The 21,445-nt window shown below is 49.8% G+C and overlaps 2 protein-coding genes across 4 annotated transcripts in view; both read right to left on the reverse strand.

The window, feature by feature from the left end:
- Positions 1-6,925, reverse strand: part of MIPEP (mitochondrial intermediate peptidase) — a 133,605-nt gene extending 126,680 nt beyond the window's left edge. The window contains exons 1-3 of the mRNA XM_060129388.1: positions 6,685-6,925; positions 3,681-3,854; positions 604-692 (exon numbers count right to left, since the gene is read on the reverse strand). Coding sequence (XP_059985371.1) covers positions 604-692; positions 3,681-3,854; positions 6,685-6,822 — 401 coding nt within the window. The 5' untranslated portion in view covers positions 6,823-6,925. The remainder of the gene's footprint in view (positions 1-603; positions 693-3,680; positions 3,855-6,684) is intronic.
- On the reverse strand, positions 3,735-21,076 carry C1QTNF9 (C1q and TNF related 9). Of its 3 annotated transcripts, XR_009536829.1 has the most exons (8): positions 20,944-21,076; positions 20,247-20,355; positions 16,152-16,333; positions 12,196-12,258; positions 8,954-10,739; positions 8,284-8,526; positions 7,686-8,170; positions 3,735-3,854 (listed from the first exon to the last, which is right to left on the reverse strand). XR_009536829.1 is itself a non-coding variant. In XM_060129397.1 (5 exons), the coding sequence occupies exons 3-5, from the start codon at positions 16,315-16,317 to the stop codon at positions 9,967-9,969; spliced, it is 1,002 nt and encodes a 333-aa protein (XP_059985380.1). In that variant the 5' UTR covers positions 16,318-16,333; positions 20,247-20,355; positions 20,944-21,076; the 3' UTR covers positions 8,258-9,966. The 3 variants fall into 3 exon arrangements, 1 of the variants encoding a protein (XP_059985380.1); XR_009536828.1 differs by having other exon boundaries at positions 8,284-10,739; XM_060129397.1 differs by lacking the exons at positions 3,735-3,854; positions 7,686-8,170 and having other exon boundaries at positions 8,258-10,739.
- Positions 21,077-21,445: the final 369 nt, after the last annotated feature.

Genomic DNA, 21,445 nt, shown 5'->3' on the forward strand with positions numbered 1-21,445 from the left:
CTCCGTCCTGGTGGGCGCCCTGCCCCCTCCCCGTTACTCTGACCAGTATTCTTACATTTACTCCGAATCCCTTTCAAGTGACAGACTTCACCCCTGACTTCACCCCAGCCTGCGCCTGCCGCAGCTCCCAGACTGCCTTTACGATGGGCCCAGATGCCCCAAATCCCAGCCCCAAGGGGACCGCAAGGCCACCGGGCAGAGGTGACCACGCTGACCTCTCGCCCCGCAGCCACAGCTCCAGGGCGACGGCGATTCCACCTCGCGCTGCCCGCCCCGAGACGCTGGCGGCCCCTCAACGAGGAGAACGAGGACCCCGGGTGTGCGCCGCGTGCCCCCCAGCACCACAAGCACTTTGCGCTGACCGTCTCGTCCTCCTCCCAGCAGCCCTGAGACACAGATCACTCCACCACGCCCCTGACCAGTTAGGAAACCGAGGGACAGCAGACAGGGAGGCGGCCCAGAGTCAGGCCGCGGGCTCCCCCGACCCGCCCGCCCCGGGCAGCCCTGTGGCTCACACACCAAGCCCACGCCCCATCCCCGCCGGCGGGGCACAGACCCGGGGCCCCGCGGCCCAGCACGGTCCGGGAGGAGGGGCAGACGTACGTCTCCACCATGGCGCCAATGCTCCGACAGGCTTCCTCCGCGGCCTCTCTGAACGCTGCCTCGGGGTGAGCGATTTTCACAAAATCGGCCTAATGGAGGGGAGACAAAAGCAAAAGGGCGTTTGACGGGAAGCTTGCTTCCAGGGTCTGAGGGCGACAACGAAAACGTGAACTTTAAAATGTGCCATTTGCCTTGACCAGGAATTTCCATTACTGGAACTTTCCTAAGCCGGCGGGAGGGGCAGCTTCTTCCTGAACATTCATTAATCCTGTTATTCCCAGGAACCAAGTCCGTTTCATTTCCTAATACATTTCAAAATACTCTTACTGACTTTAGAGAAGTCTCCCTCCTGCAAATGTAAAAACCAAGTGAATTCTTCCTACTTCTATCATTCAAAAGAGAAGACTCTCGCTTCAAATGATCCGGAGCTTTCTCCCTAAGTGTTCCCACCTGGCTCCATGGAACACTGCTTGAGGCGCTTCTAGTTAACACTCACACCTGGTGTCCTTTCAAGGCTGAGTTAACTGCATCCCAGCCGTCGTGCAGAGAACAAAGACTGCCTCTGAGTAAACAGGACTCCCCATCTGCAGCCTACCTGGCGCAGGACTAGAGCTGCTGTACTGACCTTAGAATTTAACTAAGCCAGAATCCCTTTTTTAATTTTTTTAATGAAATCTCATAAAACTAGATTTTAGTTTTCATGTTAACTGCAGTACACTGCAAAACAGAAATGCAGGGAAACTACAAAAAACTGCGTATTTTCTTCATTCTCACGAAGACAACATATACGGCTAAAACGTGAAATAAAATCACCACGAAGTAAAATGCCCTAATTTTATTATCAAATAGTTTCTTATGCAGAAACATATAAATCCATAGTTTGATACGACATTTGACCTAACAGTAGGATAACATCTGCACTAAGGCACCTGAAAAGTGAGCTGTGTAATCTTTAAAAGATGCTGTATAAGTTACTCATCTGCATGCTGCACAATTTACAATCAATGTTGAAATTCAAAACACCAGCATACGTTTTAAAACTTGTTTGTGATAGTGGTGAGGAAAATAATACAGTTCCACGGGGACTGTGTTAAGAAAGAAAAAGAAAACAAAATGACCAGTTTATAAAACTCATGCCTTACATGGTATTGATCTCACTAGCTGGTAAAATCTTAAAAATTCAAAAAAGGAAGAAGATTCTTTGAGCTTTTTGACCCAAATATTTACATGTATAAATCACATCCTAGTCTTTTTGAATGAGACATTATCAAACTTCATAAATATAAAAAACTTCAAAAATAGGGCAAGCTATGGGGCAGAGAAGTTAAAATCTTTTAGTGAAGAGCAGAAGTAGAAATGTGGAAAAAATGCTAGAACACTGGTTAATTAAGACAGAGGCTAAGACAACAAACACCCAGTAAGTTCTGGGATTTCTGACCACAAAAGCCAATACTCGATTACAAGTAAGTGAAATTTGCTGACCCGCGCTTTCCTTTCAGATTTCAGCGGCACCGTTAAGCAGAGACGGTTCGAAACCTCTTTTCTGACAGTATACGTCTCCCACGTCCCTCAACAAGACGAGCCCTCGCTGAGCACATCCTGGAGGGACAGAACCCGAACCCAGAAAAAGCAAGAGCTGACTACGGAGCCCGCGGCACAGCTCACTTCCCCTCAGGAAAGCCCTTCAGGGTGGATACTCTGCCCATCTCTTTACAACTGGGCAACTTGCAGCAGTGGGTCTAGGACAGCGGAGGTGCTACTGGCTCAGCGCAGATGCTGAGAGCAAGGAGGCTCTCCAAGAAGGAAACCACAGACGGGGAGCTGCCACCCTGGTGAAGAAAGTCAGCCTCAAACAGTAAATATGATTCCACCTACCTGATACTTAAGAAAAGACAAACTACGGGGATGGAGAACAGATCAGAGGTTGCCAGAGGTGAGAGGCAAGGTGGTGCGACGCACAGGGAGCGTTCTGGGGGTGATGGAAGTTACGCAGCCTGACCGCGGGGCAGCTACGTGCACACAGAGTCCACGTTCACAGACCTTCACCATCCCTTAGAAGAAGTAGATTTTACTGCGTAATAATTTTGAAAATAAACACTTTCTCACAAGATGGGGAGGTGACCTTCCTGCCACTCCAGGTAAGGTTCCATCCGGCCCGGGCGGCAGCAGCCCTGGAAGCGTGGAGAGCGAGGCCTCTGCGGCCAGACTGCCTGGACACGAAGCCCAGCTCCACCATTCATGGGCCGGGGAACTTAACCTCTTAGTGCCTTTCTTTCCTCGTCGACAGGTGGAGACATGCCCAGAAGGCTGCATCAGTCAATCCAGGTGAAGCTCTTAGCTGGGTCCAGTGCCAACAAGAGCTACAAAACAGCCAACACCAGAACATAAGCCCCACGAGGTCGGACCACACTCCCAGTGCCCGGCCAGGGTGGGGCTGGGCGTAGAATGAACGTGAAGAAAGAGCTGTACAGACAGGAGCAGGCGTGACCACGACTGGGGACTTGCGCGCCACTACGATGTCGCAGCCACCCCGGGCTGAGAGGGAAGCCTGCTTCCACCTCGGCCGTGGGCGTCTCAGCTGGAGGAGAGACCTGAGGGCACGTCTATCTCAACTTCAAAACATGGGGAAAAGACGCCTTTGATACAAGCAGTTTGATGTCAAAACCTTATTTTTGATCAGAAAAGACATTCCTGAAAAGGCTTATAAAAACTAGTTTTCTTCTAAGATTAATTTTATTGTAAAGGTACAGATAAATGTTCTACTAGAATTTTGGTAGACATTTTTATAAATGAAGAACCTCTGTAACATGAAGACTCTTTGCCATGTGCGTAATCATTCTTCCATTACATATTACATATCTATTTTATTAAATATACGTATTAAAGTATGAGTACTAAATCTGACCTTTCCTATACATTCCTCCCATTCAACAGCACACTTCACTATAACAGATTACACCCAAGAGCTCTCAAACAGTTCAGACATTCCTAACTTTACAGTCCAGTACTGAACCTAATACACTGAGCTTAACTTGCAAAAGTGAGAAGTGGTCTGCGGCCCATGCCCGGCGTCTTACCAAGTCGGCCACCCTGCACAAGGAGTCCGAGAGCTCGTCAAAGATGAGCACGGTCTGGGGCCCAGGAGGCGCAGAGCACACGCGGCGCACCAGCTGCTCCGTTTTCCTCAAGGCCTTCTCCTGGGCGACACGGAATCCTTCTGGGGCGCTGAGCTCAGGAACTCCAAACAGGCCCTGAAACCCAAAGAACAGTTTCCACCGATAACTAAAAACATGACCCAGGGGTATTCAATACAAATACTTTTTTCATAAACAAAATCTTGGTTTTCATTGATATTTCGTATCATGGTGACACCTGTCATCACAGGTATCACTTTCACATTCCCCGCGACATTCCACATATGACACTAAAAACGTTTTAGAATGTAATTTTTCAATTTTTAATTATTTTATAAAAAACAAAAATAGAATGATATGGGTTCAAAATCCAGCTCTGTCACTACCACAGAACCTAACTCACGAAGTGGCAAGGATTAAACGACACACGTTTTCAAAAAACATTTTAACAGTGCCTGGCACACAGAAAGCATTTAACAAATGTCAGCTGTGTGACCCTGGTCAAGTTCTCTCTCCTCCTTGGCCTAATTTCTTCATCAGGCATGAAGGGATGACAATATGTGCTGTGTCTCACAGCACGGACACAGGAACAAGGTTAGTAAGTTCTCAAGACCCTGCCTGGCACTGAGTGAGGTCCAGGGCACAGCGTCAAGCACTCCACAAGCTATGAACTAGGAACGGTGAGTTGATTGCTGAGTACATATATATTTTAGAAAGATTTAATAAACATGCTAAACCAAGTCACAGGCGGAAACTGCCAGCAAGTTTTATACCTTCCAAAAGCATTTCAACACCTTGATAAAGATAAAAATCACTATCTAATGGGAAGGAAGGACCATCTTCTTGTACCGGTTCGATCACACTTGTTATGATGTCCAGGAAGGCAGACAAAAACCACAAACACTTATTACACATCGACGGCACGCCAAAAGTGTACCATGTACTTTACACAGGTTCTCCCGTGTAAATCACACAATCCTAGAGCACAAACCATCAATCACCTTTTTACAGATAAGGTAACACTTTCAGAGGTTAAACAAACATGTCTGTGGTCACTAGCAAACAGTGGGAAAGCCACAACCTCAACTTGCTCCAAGCATCCCTAAAGCCCACACATTCTCCACGCTCGTGGACTGCAACTGGTGTTGGAAAGTCTCGCCTCTGCAGAAGGGCAGCTCCGGGGACTAGGAACCCCGCTCTTCGCCATTTTAACCAGCTGCCCAACGCAGGGCCCAACACAGGCAGGAACTCACGAATGAGGCAAATGAACAGGGCCAGACCGCTGTGTAGACAGCTTTGTATCAAGAGACGCTTAACATGTCAATTGCGGGAACTACCAAGAGGCGAAGCTTTCAGGCCTGACAAGGCCCACTGTTTCTGCAAGAAGGAATGCAGGAAGTTGTTAACTTCTTTTCAAACCATATTAACGAGTTGGAGAAAATAAAGACAGGCAGCGGCGAAACAGAATTAGGACCAAAAATATACTTGGTTATTACAATGATTTAATATGATTCAATTACAGACTTTATTTTCACTTCTCAGCACACCTCCCCACACTCCTCTGGGAATTCTAAATCTCAGCCTACCAAGTTATGGTGATACCAGAAAACTACATAAGCCTTTGGGTTTCTTTTTTTAATCAAAAACCAATTCACGTATTTGAAAATCTGCTATCAGCACCTAAAATTATGATGTACAAAAGAAAAATTAATAAAGCTAAAATTAGATCTATTTCATCCACCCCATAACCAAGCTTACCCCTCACGTCTTTTTGCTCAGTACCCACAGGCTGTGCTCGTTCTCACACCAATTACGTCAGTACCAACGTTATTTACCCCCATGGAAGTTGGTGTAGCAAATTTCATTCAAAAATAATTTTAAAACGAAGAAATTTGGGCGTTAAATAAGAAAAACTCACATTATTAGGCTCACTGTAATTATATCCCACACTCATCTTTCCAAGAAAGGCAATAGTAGAAATAATGAAAAAATTAAAAAGGCAAAAATAAAAGTAACGGTGCAAAGTGAGCAAAATCCATAAATGCAAAGGAAAGCAGGCACAGGTGAATCCCTTCCAAGCTTTCCTTCCTCTCACCTTTAATTCAGTCAATCATTCAATAATGAGTTTCAGGAGGTGGGCGGTTGAGGAGGGAAGGAGTGGGAGTTTGGGGTTAGCAGATGCAAACTATTATATACAGGATGAATAAACAACAAGATCCTACTGTAGAGAGCAGGGAACTATATTCAATATCCTGGGCTAAACCATAATGGAAAAGAATACGAAAAAGGATGTATATGTGTATAACTGAGTCACTTCGCTGTACAGCAGAAATTAACACAACATTGTAAATCAACTCGACTTCAATAAAATAAATTTTAAAAAAGAAAAAAATAATGAGTGTCTACTAAATGCCAGACACCGAGCGGGTCGCGTGGATACACAAACAACTAGAACAACACAAGAAGTCAGTGATTTTCTGTGGGAAAATCTACGTGATGGGCTGCACCGCCTTAGGGGACAACAGACTCTTCTCCAACTCGGTGTTTTAAAGGAAAAGAAACAAAGCCGAAAAGCTTGGGAAAATATTAATAACGTCACTTCGGGCATCAATGGAAAGACTAATTACACTAATTGACAGAAGCGGGTCCTGGTATCAAGACACCGAGGCCGTAGGTGAGCTCACCGCGCGGCCCGCGCCTCACTGCGGTCGGGTCTGAGCTACACGGCTGGGAGTTCGGGGGACGCGCTCAGGACCACTGCACCTGGGGCCCTCGCTGGGCAGGTGCTGGACCCGAACCTGGGGCCGCCCCGCCCCCCGGCACCTGCCCCTCAGAGCCGGGGGGCCGCCCGCAAGGTCACCCCGGGCAAACGACACCTCCCTCCCGCGGGAGGCGGGCTCGCCGCCCGGACCCCGACGACCCCGCCCGGGTCCCGCGGGCCGCTCACCCGGCGCTCGCCGAACAGGTCCAGGCGACGGCCCTGGGGCTGGACGTTGAAGGCGGCGCCCACCGGGGACCAGCTGGTGCTGACCCACCGGCCCCGGAGCCCGGCCCCGAGGCCGCCCAGCCGCCGGGCGCACAGCATCGCGCCGCTGCAGCCGCTCCGCGCCGCGAGGGCCCACGAAACCGGACTCCAGTACACAGCCCGCAGCTCCGCCGGAGAGCGCGCCGCGTCTCCACGGCAGCGCCCGCCTCCCACGTGACCCCGCGCTTCCGGGAAGGGCAGGAGGCCGCGGGGCCAGCGCACATCGGCGTCCCCAGGGCCAGAGCGTCGCCCGCTGCTTTCCCGGGCCGCCGCGTCTAGCGCCCCCACGCGCCTGGAGGGGGAACCGCAGGACGCCCCGCCCTCTCACGTAGCCGGGCGGGTGGCAGGGTCTGCGCGGCGCCGAGCCTCGCACCCGCTGCCGGGAACACACGTGGGCGGCAGGCCGACCGCTGCCCGGCACCCTGAACCGAGACCCGTCGCCCTCCGTAGGCCTCCGCTCCAGGAGGGTGCGAGACGCAAGGCACTGCGCCCGCACGTCCCAGCCCTGCAGCCAGAGCTGTCGGTGGACCTCCATCCATCGACTGTAAATTCGCAGTGATCGATAACATAATCGACAACGCAGCTTGTTGGGGGGTGGAATCTGCCAAGCTGCAGTCACCGACGGAGGGAGTACGGGGGCGGGAGGGCAGCGACGGAGAGGGTGAGGGATGGGGCTGGGGGGCGCCCTCCCGGTGTCCGCGAGCGGAGGCTGTGCAGCGCTCGGAGCATCCCCTGTACGGCCCGTGAGGATGACCCTGTTGGAGGACAGCGCGGAGGCTGCTGCTGGGCCTCGGCTTCGGGCGGAACCGGACGCCCCTGATCCAGTCCCCCAGCGCCCGGCGCGCAGGGCATTGCGTGCCCTGCCGAAGGATGTTTCGTGTCCCTGTACCAAGGACCAGCGCCAACGGAACCTTGTATCTCACCTGAATGCGTGGGCCTGAGGTAGAGTCTGCTCCTGGGAACACCTGTTGGATGTGAGCAGCCCCGGAACATTCTCTGAAGTTCCAGAGAGCCAGAAGCGAGGGCCAACTGGGGCGGGCTTCTAACCCGCCCCTTTCGTCCTCACAACAATTTACTGTTAAATGGAGTTTGTTTTCAGAGTAGCCTGGTGCGGAGAAAAAGCCCCAGTGATAAAAAGAGAACAATGAAAATTTAGTAAAGGCGATGCCAGGGTGCGCTTACACAAGTCTCTACAGCTTAACTAGAAATTCTGCGTTCGTTTGTGTACATACAGTAAGTCGTGATTTCATCTTCTGCTGACTTTTTCATCAGATTCCAAATTATTTAAAATCCCCGAAGTCCTAACTCCGTGGCGATTAATACCGCATCGTCTGTGGCTGGTTGGTCCTTGGGGACAGCCACCCCACATTGCAGGCCTGCGCGGCAGGCCCTTACACAGCTGTCAAATCTGCCATGTAAAAATATTCATCAATATATGTGACAAAACTACTTACTTTATCATATTTTTTAAAAGGAGTTTCAAATCTAAGAGCTTTTCTTTAGCCCAGAATGGTTCCTAACCATTTTTAATGCAAACAATTGAAGCGTAAAAACACCCTCAAAGGATGCTGGCTTGTGCTACGTTAACGAGGTGTCTTGTGTCTCAGGGAGCCTGGCGTAGTTAGACTTGTAAAAACTGCAGACCAGATCCACAGACAGCAGATGAGAGATAATTCCAAATGGCAGATCAGACACCTCCCCAATCAACTTTATCCTTTCGAAGTTCTTTATAACATGTTTTACATTTCATCTTATACATTTGCCCTGCAAAAAAAAAAAAATTTTATGAAAGCTTGTATCCAATATTCTGGTCATAAACTGTACTTTTTTTCTTTACGCCTATCTCACCTATAAAGTTCTGACCCTAATTAGAAGGGAGTTAGTACATGAATTGTTTGATCCATAACAACACCAGACTTAACACTGGGGAAAAACAGCTCGGCTTATTGCAATTGAAAGAAGCCAAAGCATAAGGACACTCTGGCTCAATAAAGAAAATGATCAGTCCCTACAGCTGGGCCAACGTTAGGGCGCCAAGGCAAGTGGGGGACTTGAGGTGTCTCACGTGCTTCACCCGAGTCCTGGCTCTGTTCTAGAAGAAACATACATTAAGGAAAGCCAATAAAATACCTATAAACAGAAATGATTTCCACATATATCCAAAGTTTTCCAAAACCAAGTAATTTTTCACCTTTTCATCTATAGCAGTGCTGACTGCTTATAATGATAATTCAGAAAATTCCCATTTTCCCAAGGAATGAAGATACTGTCACAACTGTGCTGACTTGGCTGACGTGTGGAGAGAACGGCTGTAAGTCCGTCAGAGTCCCAGGCTGTGATCTGGAAGATGCTGTCGCTTGAATATGCACTGGGCTTGTCTCCTCTTGCTTCTTTATTAGTTGCTCTCAGCTAATGGAAAAGTGTATGGAGTTAACGTAAGCATAGTTAACACTTCCAGAATTTTAGGAGGGGATTATTCGCTGGACCACAGGGCAGTTCCCCTCTAGATTATTTAAATTACCTAGTACAGTGTAAATGCTATGTCAGCAGTTTCCAGGTTGGCAAATTCAAGTTTTGCTTTTTGGAACTTCCTGATTTTTTTTTTCCAAATATTTTCCAACCATGGTTGGTTGAATCTGCATATACGGAACTGTGGATACGGAGGGAAACTAAAACAGAGTCAAGTTTGGCAAACAGTTTACTAACAACTGTTTGTTGAGTTGAATGGTGATGAAAACCCAAGATAGAAAGTGAGCAGAGTGTCCTGCAGTTTCCTGGGCTGTGCCACTGTCACCAGCCCAAACTCTTATTAGTCACAGAGGGAATAAACACTTCCTTTTCTTTCCCTGTAATGTCCTCCGGAATTCAGATGGGAGATACAGCATCTCACGGCTCCTTCGAGCACTAAAATATCAAAACACTCCCCACAAGGAACGCCTGAGCAAAGGATTCTTCAGATCACGGGAATGATGGAAAATATCAAATACACTGTAATAAACAGAGCAGGTATTTTTACATTTACTCTTGGAAGGATAGCGAGTTCTATAGACTCAGTTTTAGGAATAACTTTCCTACTTTCACCTTTTTATGGTTATGACAGTGGTGATATAATTAACGTGGTAAAACCATCAAATAATGTCTTCACCAAGCTGATTCGGGCGGATGGAGAGACAGAGTTAGAACTGCTCCCCGCCCCCCGACCCATCACGCGCTGCTGAACAGAAGGAAGCCCGTGAACGTGGTGTCGTCGTCCTCATCCGCAAACAGGCCGTTGAACCTCTCCCCTCCCGTCACCTGCAACCACACCTCGTCCCCGAGCTTCAGCTGCAGGACGATGCCACCGGACGCCTGGTCCTCGGAGCTCATGTAACCGTCCTTGGTGTGCAGGACTTTTACCCCGTTTTTGACCAAAGACACCTGGACGTTCCTGGAGAAAACGGTGATGTGGTAGGTGAAGTAATAGACGCCGGCGACGTGGCAGGTGAATTTCCCCGTGGCCACGCTGTAGTGGCCAAACTCGTTGTACAGGATCCTGTCGAACTTGATGGGCACGTCTGACGGAGGGAACTTGCTCAGCACCGTGAGCCCCACGGTGAAGGCGCTTTTGGGCAAGACTGGCGTCTCCCCAATTTTCCCTTTTTCTCCTCGATCCCCTTTCCAGCCTCTCATTCCCCGGGCTCCGGGCTCACCCTGGGGCCCCAGGGGGCCGGCATCTCCCCTGGGACCCGGCTTTCCGGTGGGGCCCACGGGGCCAGGTAAACCAGTTGGGCCCGAAGGTCCAGTGCTGCCCTTTGGCCCTTCTGGGCCAACGGGACCCACGTCGCCCTTCTCCCCCTTCTGCCCTTGGGCGCCGGTCTCTCCTCTGAGGCCTTTCTCTCCCATGGGGCCCACAAGTCCCTTTGGCCCGTGTTTCCCTGGGGGGCCTCTTGAGCCCTGATCACCTTTGACGCCCTTTGCTTCAACGTTTCCATCGGCTCCTGAGTAGGACAGGAAAGAACGGAGGAAGAGACGATTTGTGAAACTTTGCTTGTGAAAACAACTTTGGTTTTTCTATTATTGAGCAAGTGAATGAGGTAAGGCAGTGCACAGTTCCAGCATGTGCTCAGGGTTTGAAAGTTAATTTACTCCTAAACTGTGCAGGTACACACACGTGCACAAAACACCCTTTGACTCTACTATATCAGCATCGGGGCTCACGTTAGAAATGACAGTTATTTGGGACTTCCCTGGAGGCCCAGTGGTTAACAGTCTGCGATTCCAATGCAGGGGGCGCGGGTTCAATCCCTGGTTGGGGAACTAAGATCCTGCATGCCGAGCGACACGGCCAAAAACAAAAGAAAGAAATGACAGCTCTCTGCCCGTCCCTGAGGGGACGCATCTTTGGAAGAGGGAAGAAGGCAGACAGCAGATTCACCAGGGCTGCTTTGGTAGCTGACAGCGCAGCCCCGATGACGTGACGCCCCCCGAGAAGCCCCTCACTGGAGTCAGGTGGTCCTGGGTGGGCGCTCACTGCTCGCCGCGTCTGCCGGCCTGTGCACCGCGCCAGGTGCGTGGCGCAGTCGTGGTTCCGCCTTCCCCCCTCCCTGGCGCCTCCCGCTTCCCACGCCCTGACTGGACAGCCGTGGTCCAAGCTCCGGCTCTGGAGTGAGACGCCAGGATCCAGCCCAGTCTCCACCGCTTATGCACAAGCTGATTCCCCAGCTACACCTGGTTACTCATCTGCACGGCTGGGATGATAAAGTGTCTCCTTTGTAGGCTGTTGTATTAAGTGAGTCAACACAAGGAAGGCACTTAGAACGACCCAGTGGGGCGAGAACACTGTTCGCGTTGCCGTGGTAACCATCCTCCCTCCCCCTCGGGCGATAGCTGCCGGCATCCTCCCTGCCTCCAGGGCCCGGCTCAAGGGCCACCTTCTGCTGCAGTGCCACCCCGGGTGCTGAGTCAGAATCCAGCGTCCCTCCTCAGGGCCCAGAGCTAAATCAGGCTTCAGCAAACCATGGAGCGCGGGCCACGTCCAGCCTCCGCCTGTTTTTGACAGCCCACAAGCTAAGAACAGTTGACACTTTTAAATGGTCACAAATCATGTTCTGAGATTCGTGACAATTATGTAAAATTCAGGTTTCACTGGAATGCAGCCCCACTTACTAAGGCATCCTCTACGCAGCTTGTCCCTATGACGGCAGAGCTGAGTAGCTGTGACCGAGAACCCGTGGCCCGCAAAGCTGAAAATATTTACTATCTGGCCCTTTATGGAAAGTGTGCCCATCTCTGCAGTGAACCCTGAGCTTCTGGAGGAAGGACCGTGTGGCCTTTATCGCTGGAGCATCCTTGAAGCCTCGTAAGGGACTTGTCCTTGGTAAGCACTTAATAATTCCTATCCTATCATTGACGGCTCCGGCTGCGGACACAGCAGGATGGAAGGCCATCTCTGACCTGGTTCTCCTTTCTCTCCGGTCATCCCGTCCTTCCCTGGGCCACCAGGATGTCCTGGTTCGCCTGATGGAAAATGAGAAAATAGGCAGAAGTTAAAATTTTAGCTCCAGTTTCCCTCGATGTGGGTCCCAGTCAGCGATGGAGGGTCCCAGGGAGCCCCAGCCTGACCCGCACACCCCACCCCTCACAGACCTGCGGGGGGAGGGCAGGCAGGGGCAAGCAGCAAGGGTGCTGAGTGCGCCAAGAAGCGGGTCGTGCAGTGGACTGGTGGGCTTCCCAAGCAGCCAGCTCGGATGATCACGATTGCGTGTTTCTCACGTGACAAGGACTTGGGGGGGGTGGCTTTGTCATTTGTGCTCCTTTTCCATCACTCTGTGGGGGGGTGGAGTGGAAGTACTAGCCTCCTATGAAAGTGCAGATGACCATGGTTACACCACACTACTTGGCATGGGAGAGAGGGTTCCCGAAGGATCTCTCTAGCGCCTTACAGTGGTCAAGGTGCTGTGGAGACCCGCTGGGACACCAGGCCATGAGGTTCTGCTGCACCCAGGAGTCCTGATGCTCAGAACAGGCTGCCCTGGACACCAGCATCCTATGTTATGTCCACACACGTATGTTTGTAAGCTATGTACAGGTAATGTTCTAAAAACATGTTCATTATAAAACATACACACGGGACTTCCCTGGTGGCACAGTGGTTAAGAATCCTCCTGCCAAGGCAGGGGACACGGGTTCAATCCCTGGTCCGGGACGATCCCACGTGCCGCGGAGCAACGAAGCCTGTGTGCCACAACTACCGAGCCTGCGTTCTAGAGCCCGCGAGCCACAACTACTGAGCCCACGAGCCACAACTACTGAAGCCCACGCGCCTGGAGCCCGTGCTCTGCAACAAGAGAAGCCACCGCAATGAGAAGCCCGCGCACTGCAATGAAGACCCAATGCAACCAAAAAATAAATTAAAAAAATAAAACATACACACAAATACATTTGAAAACGGTAAGACAAAGATTAAGTTAATTTTTAGTGTGAGAAATGTGACATAATATCCTTCTAAGAAACATGCATGTTGTATATAATCTAAATAGACTATATATGTAGCGTGCAAGTCTTAAGGAAGTATGTGAAACTTGAAAGAACGGGCACCATGGAGGAAGAAGGAGAGAGAATGAGTAGCGGAGAGGTAGAGAAATTTGGTGTTGGATGCAGGAGCATCTGTCTTCCTTCTCTCTCCATCTATCTTCTTCTGTGTGTATAGAATATGCTATAACGAGCGTTTTAAATTAAACCTCCCAAATTTGGAGATCGACCACCCAGCGCACACATGCGCCCTTGAGCCGGAGAGAGAGGATGAGCGCCAGACGGGGGCTGTGACCTGGCTCCCACCCGCGCCCTTGGCCTGCAGAAATGTTGCCTCGGCTCTGGAGCAAAGGGGACTCAGACGTTTGTAGAGAAAGCGAGGCTGTGAGCCCGCAGTCTGAGTCACGTAGACGGATGCGACACTTCCACCGAGAAGAGTGTAAAGGAGAAGCCGGCGAGGCTGCCCGACGCAGCACAAGCGCTGAGGTTCCCTGGGCGGCGGGCGCCTCCGCGGAGCCGGGTGAGAAAACTGCGGCCGCGGAGAGCACGTGCCCCAGCCCCGGGGGTGCAGGCAGCGAGTGCATCGTCCACTCCGAGGGATGATACAGGAGGCCCACAAAGAGCCGCCCAGGAGAAAGGCCAGCATCGGGCCGTCACGCTTGGAGGGCAGCGGAGTCAGGTTCTGACAGCATCATCTGAGCGATGCCTTCCCGCGCTTCTCCCGGCCCAGCCCGCTGGTGGATCCAAGGCGGTCCTCGCAGTGAGAAGGGGCGTGGGAGTGACGGGGGCGGGGTGGGGGGAGGGATCTCAAAGACGCAGGGTATCCTGTGCGCGTGTGCGGGCACACGCACGCACGTGTACGCACATGTACACATACATGTACACACGTGGTACCACCGGGTGGATAAGGGATGGATTTCAATAAGATGGAGGGTTTGCCATTCACTTGGACAGGGCCTTTCACTCACCAGAAATGACGGGCCTAATGCCCCAAAGCGGCGTGGACTTACTGGCGGTGTTGTTATCCGGTAGGAGATCCCAGCGCCGAGTGCAGGGCGGGGCTTGGTGAGAAGGGACACTGCCCCTGGTGACCCTCCGCCCCATCCAGCCCACGCAGTAAACGCTAGACCACAAACGCCCTGAAAACACCTGGAATGTCACACATCTGTGCAGCAGACTTCCCACACTGAGTAATTCTTGTTTCTCCAAATCTTAAAGGCTTTTTCAAAATCCATATTCTAACAGCACTTACTGGCAAAGCATTAATTTCAGTCCATCCTGAAATTGCTTTCTGTGTATTATGCCATTTTAATATTGCCAGAGGAATATCTAATTCCCTGGTATAATCAAGAAATATCAAAAGAGGTTTCTCAATGTTTATCATTAAGGTTGGTGAGGCTTCCATACGGCGTACCGAGAAAAATGACAGCGCTTGTGTTCACGCTTCTCGCGAGTCCTGAAATGCCTTACTTAGTTGGTGTGCACCTTCCTATGAGTCTGTGATACCCTTGGGACATCCACAGTCAGGACAAGGGCATGTCAATGAACGTAAATGTAAATTCACCTGCCCACAGTTATAATACTTTCCAGGTTGGCGGGGTAGACGTCTTGACAGGTCTGACTGACGTTCATCATTGTTTTTTCCTTCTAATGCACATCTGAAGAATTCACATTAATAGAAATGGCAGCTCTGCCCTTCTCAGGATTCTTTACTGCTTTGCATTATCAAGTTCACCCTCAACCATCAGTTTTTTTGCGGGAGTATTTTCAGCACCCATCTCTTTGTGAGTTCAACAGCATAATCTGAGAACCCCCGGTCCAGGCACACTTAGTGCAAAACATCCCAACACGCTGAAGGTCAGTGAACGCGGGAGGGTCCCGGCGAGCGTGCTCACACTGTGGGCCACCACTCTTCCCATGGGACATGGTCCAGGCCTCAAATGACACGTGTGTATCTGCAAACCGACCAAGTGAGGCCATTCACACGGATTCATATAGCAAGCGTTTTAAAACCTCAATTTTTTCTTCACCTGAATTTATCTTTTAAGACGTCACTAGAAGTTTCAATGTTTTCTTCCTGCGCCCAGATGGGTCCTCTGCTTACATCTTAGGTGTACGACCCTATGGTCAGACCAGGGCTCAAGAACCCCATTCAGAAATCAAGCCTTACAGGTTTTTGTCATGGAAACCACTCACACATCCTGGCTTTTGGGACTGTCCCTCCCAGAGGCTGGATCCTGTCCCCAAGTCCCCAAGCCGTGGGGAGGTCCCGGGACACAGCACGGATACCCGAGGAGCGGCTGTGTGGCTCTAGGGCCCTTCCTGCTCTCTGGCGTTCTGCACCGCCTGCCTCACGGCAAGGCCTGCACCGTGCTGGGTGCTCCCTGCCAGAGACCTACCCGTCGGATGTCTCTCTAGGACCCGGTGCCAAAGACCCCTCATACCTGTCGCCTGAGGCAGAAAGATCTATGACATCACAAGCTCCTGGAAACGGCCCTGTAGTATCGGAGATGGTGGCCAGCAGACAGGCAGCCCCACTCAGTGGGAAAGCCCACGAGGACAGGGGTCCTCATGGCTCGTGCTGCCCTGTACCCCACACCCAGTCTGGATCTGGCCGGAGCAGGCTCTCCATCAGTGTCTTCTGGGCAATGGATGGATGGATGGATGGATGGATGGATGGATGGATGGATGGATAGATGGATGGATGGATGGATGGATGGATGGATGGATGGATGGATGGATGGATAGATGGATGGATGGATGGATGGACGGATGGATGGACGGATGGAGAGGGGTGAGCACACAGGCAATGAATGAATGAAGGAGGTGAAAGGAAGGGGGATGAGCGGGGGGCAGCTGCAGGCACAGGTGGTGGGTACCTGCGTCCCCCTTGTCGCCCTTTGCTCCATCACGTCCATCTCTCCCGGGCAATCCATTGTGACCTGGGTTCCCGGGGACGCCAGGGTGGCCCTGCCTGCAGGTGTCCTGTGAGCTCACCATCCCTGCGCAGGCCCCGGAGACGAACAAGAGCCACCAGATCCTCATGGCTCAGATGACAGAGCTGAACGGAAAGACGGAAACAGACTGAAGGGAGAAACTCTTGTCGCCGGGGCCACGGACAAAGCCTCTGCTCTCTGCAGTGGCCCAGCTTGGACAGCACAGTCAGGGCGGGTCGGGGGGCAGCTGGGAGCAGACTGGCCGCTCACAATCGAAGGACACTGTCCTTGGAAGGACGCGTGTGACTGGGGAGACTCTAATGGTGGGCGATCCGGGAGAGAGCCACGTTCCAAGTCAGGAAACCCCCGCTGACTGTTTCACTTTGGGCAAAGAAACTCCAACTGACCGTTTCACTTTGGGCAAACCCCTCCTTGCAGCCAGAGGAGAGATTAATGCTTCCCTCACAGGGCTACTGTAAAAACCAAATTCGAGCACATTGTGCATGAAAGCACATTTTGAACAGTAAAGCAAACATGTAATTAGCATTTGCTCCGGCAATCCCACTTCCGGGTATACACGCAAAAGAACCGAGGGCAGGGACTCCCGCAGATATTTCTACGCCCATGTTCACAGCAGCAATGCTGTCCACAATCGCTAAAAGGTGGAAACAACCCACGTGTCCATTGATGCATGAATGGATAAACAAAACGTGGTCCACCCATATGATGGATAGATATGATTCAGCCTTAAAAAGGAGGGAAGTTCTGACACAGGCTACAACATGGGTGAACCTTAAAGACGCTGTGCTCAGTGAACTAGGCCAGTCACAAGTGGACAAATGCTGTGTGATTCCACTTACATGAGGTACTGAGAACAGTCAAATTCAGAGACAGAGAGTAGAAAAGTTGGTTCCAGAACCACTGCAATAAGGTGGAGATCAGAAAAAAATGGAGTCACACAAATTTCTTGGTTTCCAGGTCATATCAAAGCTATGTTTATACCATACCGTAGTCTATTAAGTGTGCATGGCCTTATGTGGAAAAACAGTGTACATACCTTAATTTTAAAAATGCTTTATTGCTGAAAAATGCTAACCATTGTCTGAGGCTTCAGCAGTAGCGGTAGTAACATCAAAGATCACAGATCATCAGAACGAATGTAACGGTGATGAAAAAGTTTGAAATATTGTGAGAATTACCCAAATGGAACACAGAGAGACGAAGTGAGCAAATGCTCAATGTAGGGTTGCCACAGATGTTTAGTTTGCGACAAAACGCGCTGTCTGTGAAGCGCAATAAAGCAACGTGTGCCTATGTGCATAGTAACAAAAACTAGAAGCAAATATATCCAAACGCACGTGGTGGCTTTGGAATGGTGAGGTTATGGGAGCTTATCTTTTTTTAAAATGCTGTTTTACAGTGCCTATAAAACTATTTCTACATATACATTTTTAAAACCCAGCTAGACTGTCATCCAGAGGGTCACATCGCCATCATATGGAAGCCTCCATGAGTCTCAGGGTGCAGTTTGATGCAAATAGAAGTATTTGGGGACGGAAGGACAGATGTTTCCCTTTAAAATCACAAACTTACGCCATTTCAGGAAATTGACTTGAGTTTTCTTAGAGCCAAATTCCATAAATAACCTACACCTTCCTCTTCTGTTTAACTCAGAAGTGACTGGTCGTAGTCAAATCTAACTTGCACAGGCCAACCTCTGCAGGGGGTCTAGATTTTTCCCTTTTAATTGTTTCAAAATGTGTTACAATTATTCCAGTAACAAAAAGGATCAGGAGCTCCTATAGGTGTCAAATTGGGATAAACTCCATTTTGCTCTCCAGCCAGAGAAGAGCTGAGGTAAAAGCAAACATCCATCCTTCTGCGATTCTCTCCCTGGTTCTGCACACTTGACACGGGCGGAGACGTATCACCCCAGGCCCGGCAGGTAGACAAACTTCAACAAAGGATCATGAATAAAGGAACGTGCTTTGCTCCCGAAGAAGCAGTGAGATAGGCTGTGGCACCATCTCTAAAGAAAACATTTTTAGAAGAAGGACATGACGGTTTGCACAAGGAATAGTGGAGAAATTACATTCATGTGTTATTTTCCAAAATAAAAAGTTACATTTCCGTTTCTCACAAAGCCTCTGGCTGGCTCCTCAGTTTCAATGTTTAATTCCTACTTCTGGTGTTTCTCCAGAGTGCACTGGAGCTAGGACCCCGTCTGTCTCCCATCCTTCCCTCCCCGGCTTCCACCTTCCCTCTTGTCTTCTCTGGATCACTGCCCCCCCCCCACCCCGCCCCTTCTCCACGCAGCACCTAGACTAGCGTCACTTACAGGTAACAGCTTGTTGAAGACAGCAACTGCATCTTCCTACTTTCTTATTTTCAGCACTCACAGTCAAATATTTGTTGAGTGGTTGAATGAATGAATGACAGTGAATAAATAAATGAATGAATGAATAAATAAATATTATCCTGGTTTCAACCACATGCAAATCTTCACCAGGGAGGTGGCTGGATGTTACCATCCAGGTGGCTGGATGTTACCATCATCAGTGGTAACAGAAATGTTGGTTGGCACGTGGCTGCCCACAATAGACTCATTTCCCAGCCACCCCTGCAGCCCAGGTATCACCGTGAAACTAGATTTTGGCCAGTGGGAAGTGGGTAAAAGTGACACGTGCACCTGATGGGCCAGGACCTTCACGGGAAGGGGTGCGCCCTCCCTCATGAACTGGAGGGCAACACTTTGGGGACAGAGAAATCCTGGTCTGATGACAGCGCAGACCAGGGCTGCCCTCCCAGCCCATCTTTGACGTGAGAGAGAAACACGCGTGCTGCTAACCTGCCCAAGCCTGTTGTTTAGGTTCCCTCCTGGAGCTAACCTAAGTTTTGATGGATGTAAGGCTTCAGCTGTCAAAGGTGTGCGTGCTCATCCAAAGTGAGGAGGGTCTAACATCTGTAGTCACTCAGCCCAACAAAGTTGCTGAGGACCCACTGGGTCAAAAACCCTTCAGGTGATACCTTAAAAATCCCACAGCAGGCCCTGCCTTAGAGCAATAAAGTCCGTGTGAACGCAAAGAGAATGGACACAGTCCTTCTGTTGAATGTCAAGTCAGGGGGAAGGAGGGACCCTGGGAAGCCCCTGTGACCCCACAAACCTGACATACGGAAACGGTTAGGGGCAGAGGGATACAGACTGCAAATGGCTTTGGAGTCACTGTTTGTTAGACCCAAATGAAATAGGTTCTTACTTCTTATTTCTGGGTTGTTTCTCCTACGCTTGACCTACATTCTCCTTCACGACTGAATTTCTTTCTGAAAGGTTACTCAGGGCCCCTCCTGATTAATTTTCTCCAAGGACATGTCGTCCCTAATTCACGGCCAAGATTAAAGGTTTCTACTCTTCATCTTTCTTACTTGCCCAAATACAAAGATTTAATAAAGACCTGCCAGAGCCCAGCTGAGCAATCTTTACTGGGTCTCCAAACCTCTAGCCTCTAAAGGTTGCAAAAACTGCAAGGAACCCAGCATCCCTCCCAGATGTGACGGTCCAAGAACGTAAATCTCCAAATTGCCTTCAGTGAATACATTTTCTTCCACTTTCTCTATACTTTGTACGTATGTATTTCTTCTTCAACATATGTTGAAGGCCTTGTTTTAAACTGCACTGGGTAAGTTAGTATTGCCACGAATATACAAATGTACATGTTACCATGTGTGCAGAATAATCCATGGGCTTCTCTGGAAAGCTCTCTAGAAAGGTCTGCTAATTCTCATGATTTACTCTACGGTTTCATCCCTCCTCGCAGCCAGTCTGCAGAGTTCTAGCAGAAGAACTTCAAAATCTGCTTCTGTCTCTTTTTTAGCCTCTTAAGAATGTATTTCGGAAGTGGCTTAACCCCTTTCCTACCCAAAGCCCTGTAGACAGATACCTACTTCAGCAGGATTATCACACACCAGTAATACAAGAGCTGCTTTAGGACTCTGATGCCTTAAACTGAATTTAAAGAAATTGTTTCCTAAGGCTCTTACCTGAACCCCAGGGCTGCAGGCGGCACGCAGGTGCTATGCAAACAAGGAATCAGGAGCAAACTAAATAAAAATCACACCTTCCTGCCACGCAATTCCCTAGTGGATGGATCTGCAAAACAGCAGGAAGGGGAGGGAACAAGTAAGCACAAGGTGTCCTGGAAGAACTTCAAAAGTTGAGGCAACACTTGAGCCAGGGGCATCTTCCAGCAACACCACTTAGTTCAGCCAATTTAGCTCCTTCTTTCCGTCCTTTTTATTTTATTTTTCGGTTTATTTTATTATAATTATTATTTTTAACAACTTTATTGGAGTATAATTGCATTACAATGGTGTGTTAGCTTCTGCTTTATAACAAAGTGAATCAGCTATACGTATACATACATCCCCATGTCCCCTCCTACCCTCCCTATCCCGCCCCTCTAGGTGGTCACAAAGCACCGAGCTGATCTCCCTGTGCTATGCGGCTGCTTCCCACTAGCTATCTGTTTTACATTTGGTAGTGTATACATGTCCATGCCACTCTCTCACTTCGTCCCAGCTTCCCCTCCCCCTCCCCGTGTCCTCAAGTCCATTCTCTACGTCTGCGTCTTTATTCCTGTCCTGCCCCTAGGTTCTTCAGAACCTTTTTTTTTTTTTTTTTTTAGATTCCATATATACGCGTTAACATACGGTATTCGTTTTTCTCTTTCTGACTTACTTCACTTTGTATGACAGACCCTCGGTAGCGAGAGAAGGTGAGGCAGCTTCCAGGTGGGTCTGGAGGGAGAAGTCCCCCCGGCAGGCGCTTCCCCTTAGACTGACATTTGTGCCTTTGCTTCCTCTCCGCGATCAATCACGAGCTAATAGGACCAAACTGAAGACGATGCTGTTAGGCCTCGATCGGATCCCGGACCCTTAGAACTGAATCATTTAACTAGATCTCTCTGACTCTGTGTAGTTCCTTTTAGTGTAGGCATTCGACTGTCTAAGAGTTTAATGCCTGTTCTCTCTCTCTCTCTCTCTCTCTCTCTCTCCCTCTCTCTCTCTGTCTCTCTCTCTCACACACACACACACACACACACACACACACACACACACGGCACTAAGAAAAACATGGTGCAACTAGTTTTTCAATCCCATGTGATCACTGATTCTTATCTTCTCCCATCAGTGTCTATTAACATTGATTTCTGACTTAAAAATAGCATCGAGAGAACAAA

Source organism: Lagenorhynchus albirostris, chromosome 18 (genome assembly GCF_949774975.1).
Source record: "Lagenorhynchus albirostris chromosome 18, mLagAlb1.1, whole genome shotgun sequence".
NCBI classification, from domain to species: Eukaryota; Metazoa; Chordata; class Mammalia; order Artiodactyla; family Delphinidae; genus Lagenorhynchus; species Lagenorhynchus albirostris.

Coding starts and splice junctions, on each gene's coding strand:
- C1QTNF9 (XM_060129397.1), bottom strand. CDS start 16,317: ATGAGGATCTGGTGGCTCTTGTTCGTCTCCGGGGCCTGCGCAGGGATG. Junction 12,259..16,151: donor GGGCGACAAGGGGGACGCAG/GTACCCACCACC, acceptor ATTTTCCATCAG/GCGAACCAGGACATCCTGGT. Junction 10,740..12,195: donor CGGAGAGAAAGGAGAACCAG/GTCAGAGATGGC, acceptor TGTCCTACTCAG/GAGCCGATGGAAACGTTGAA.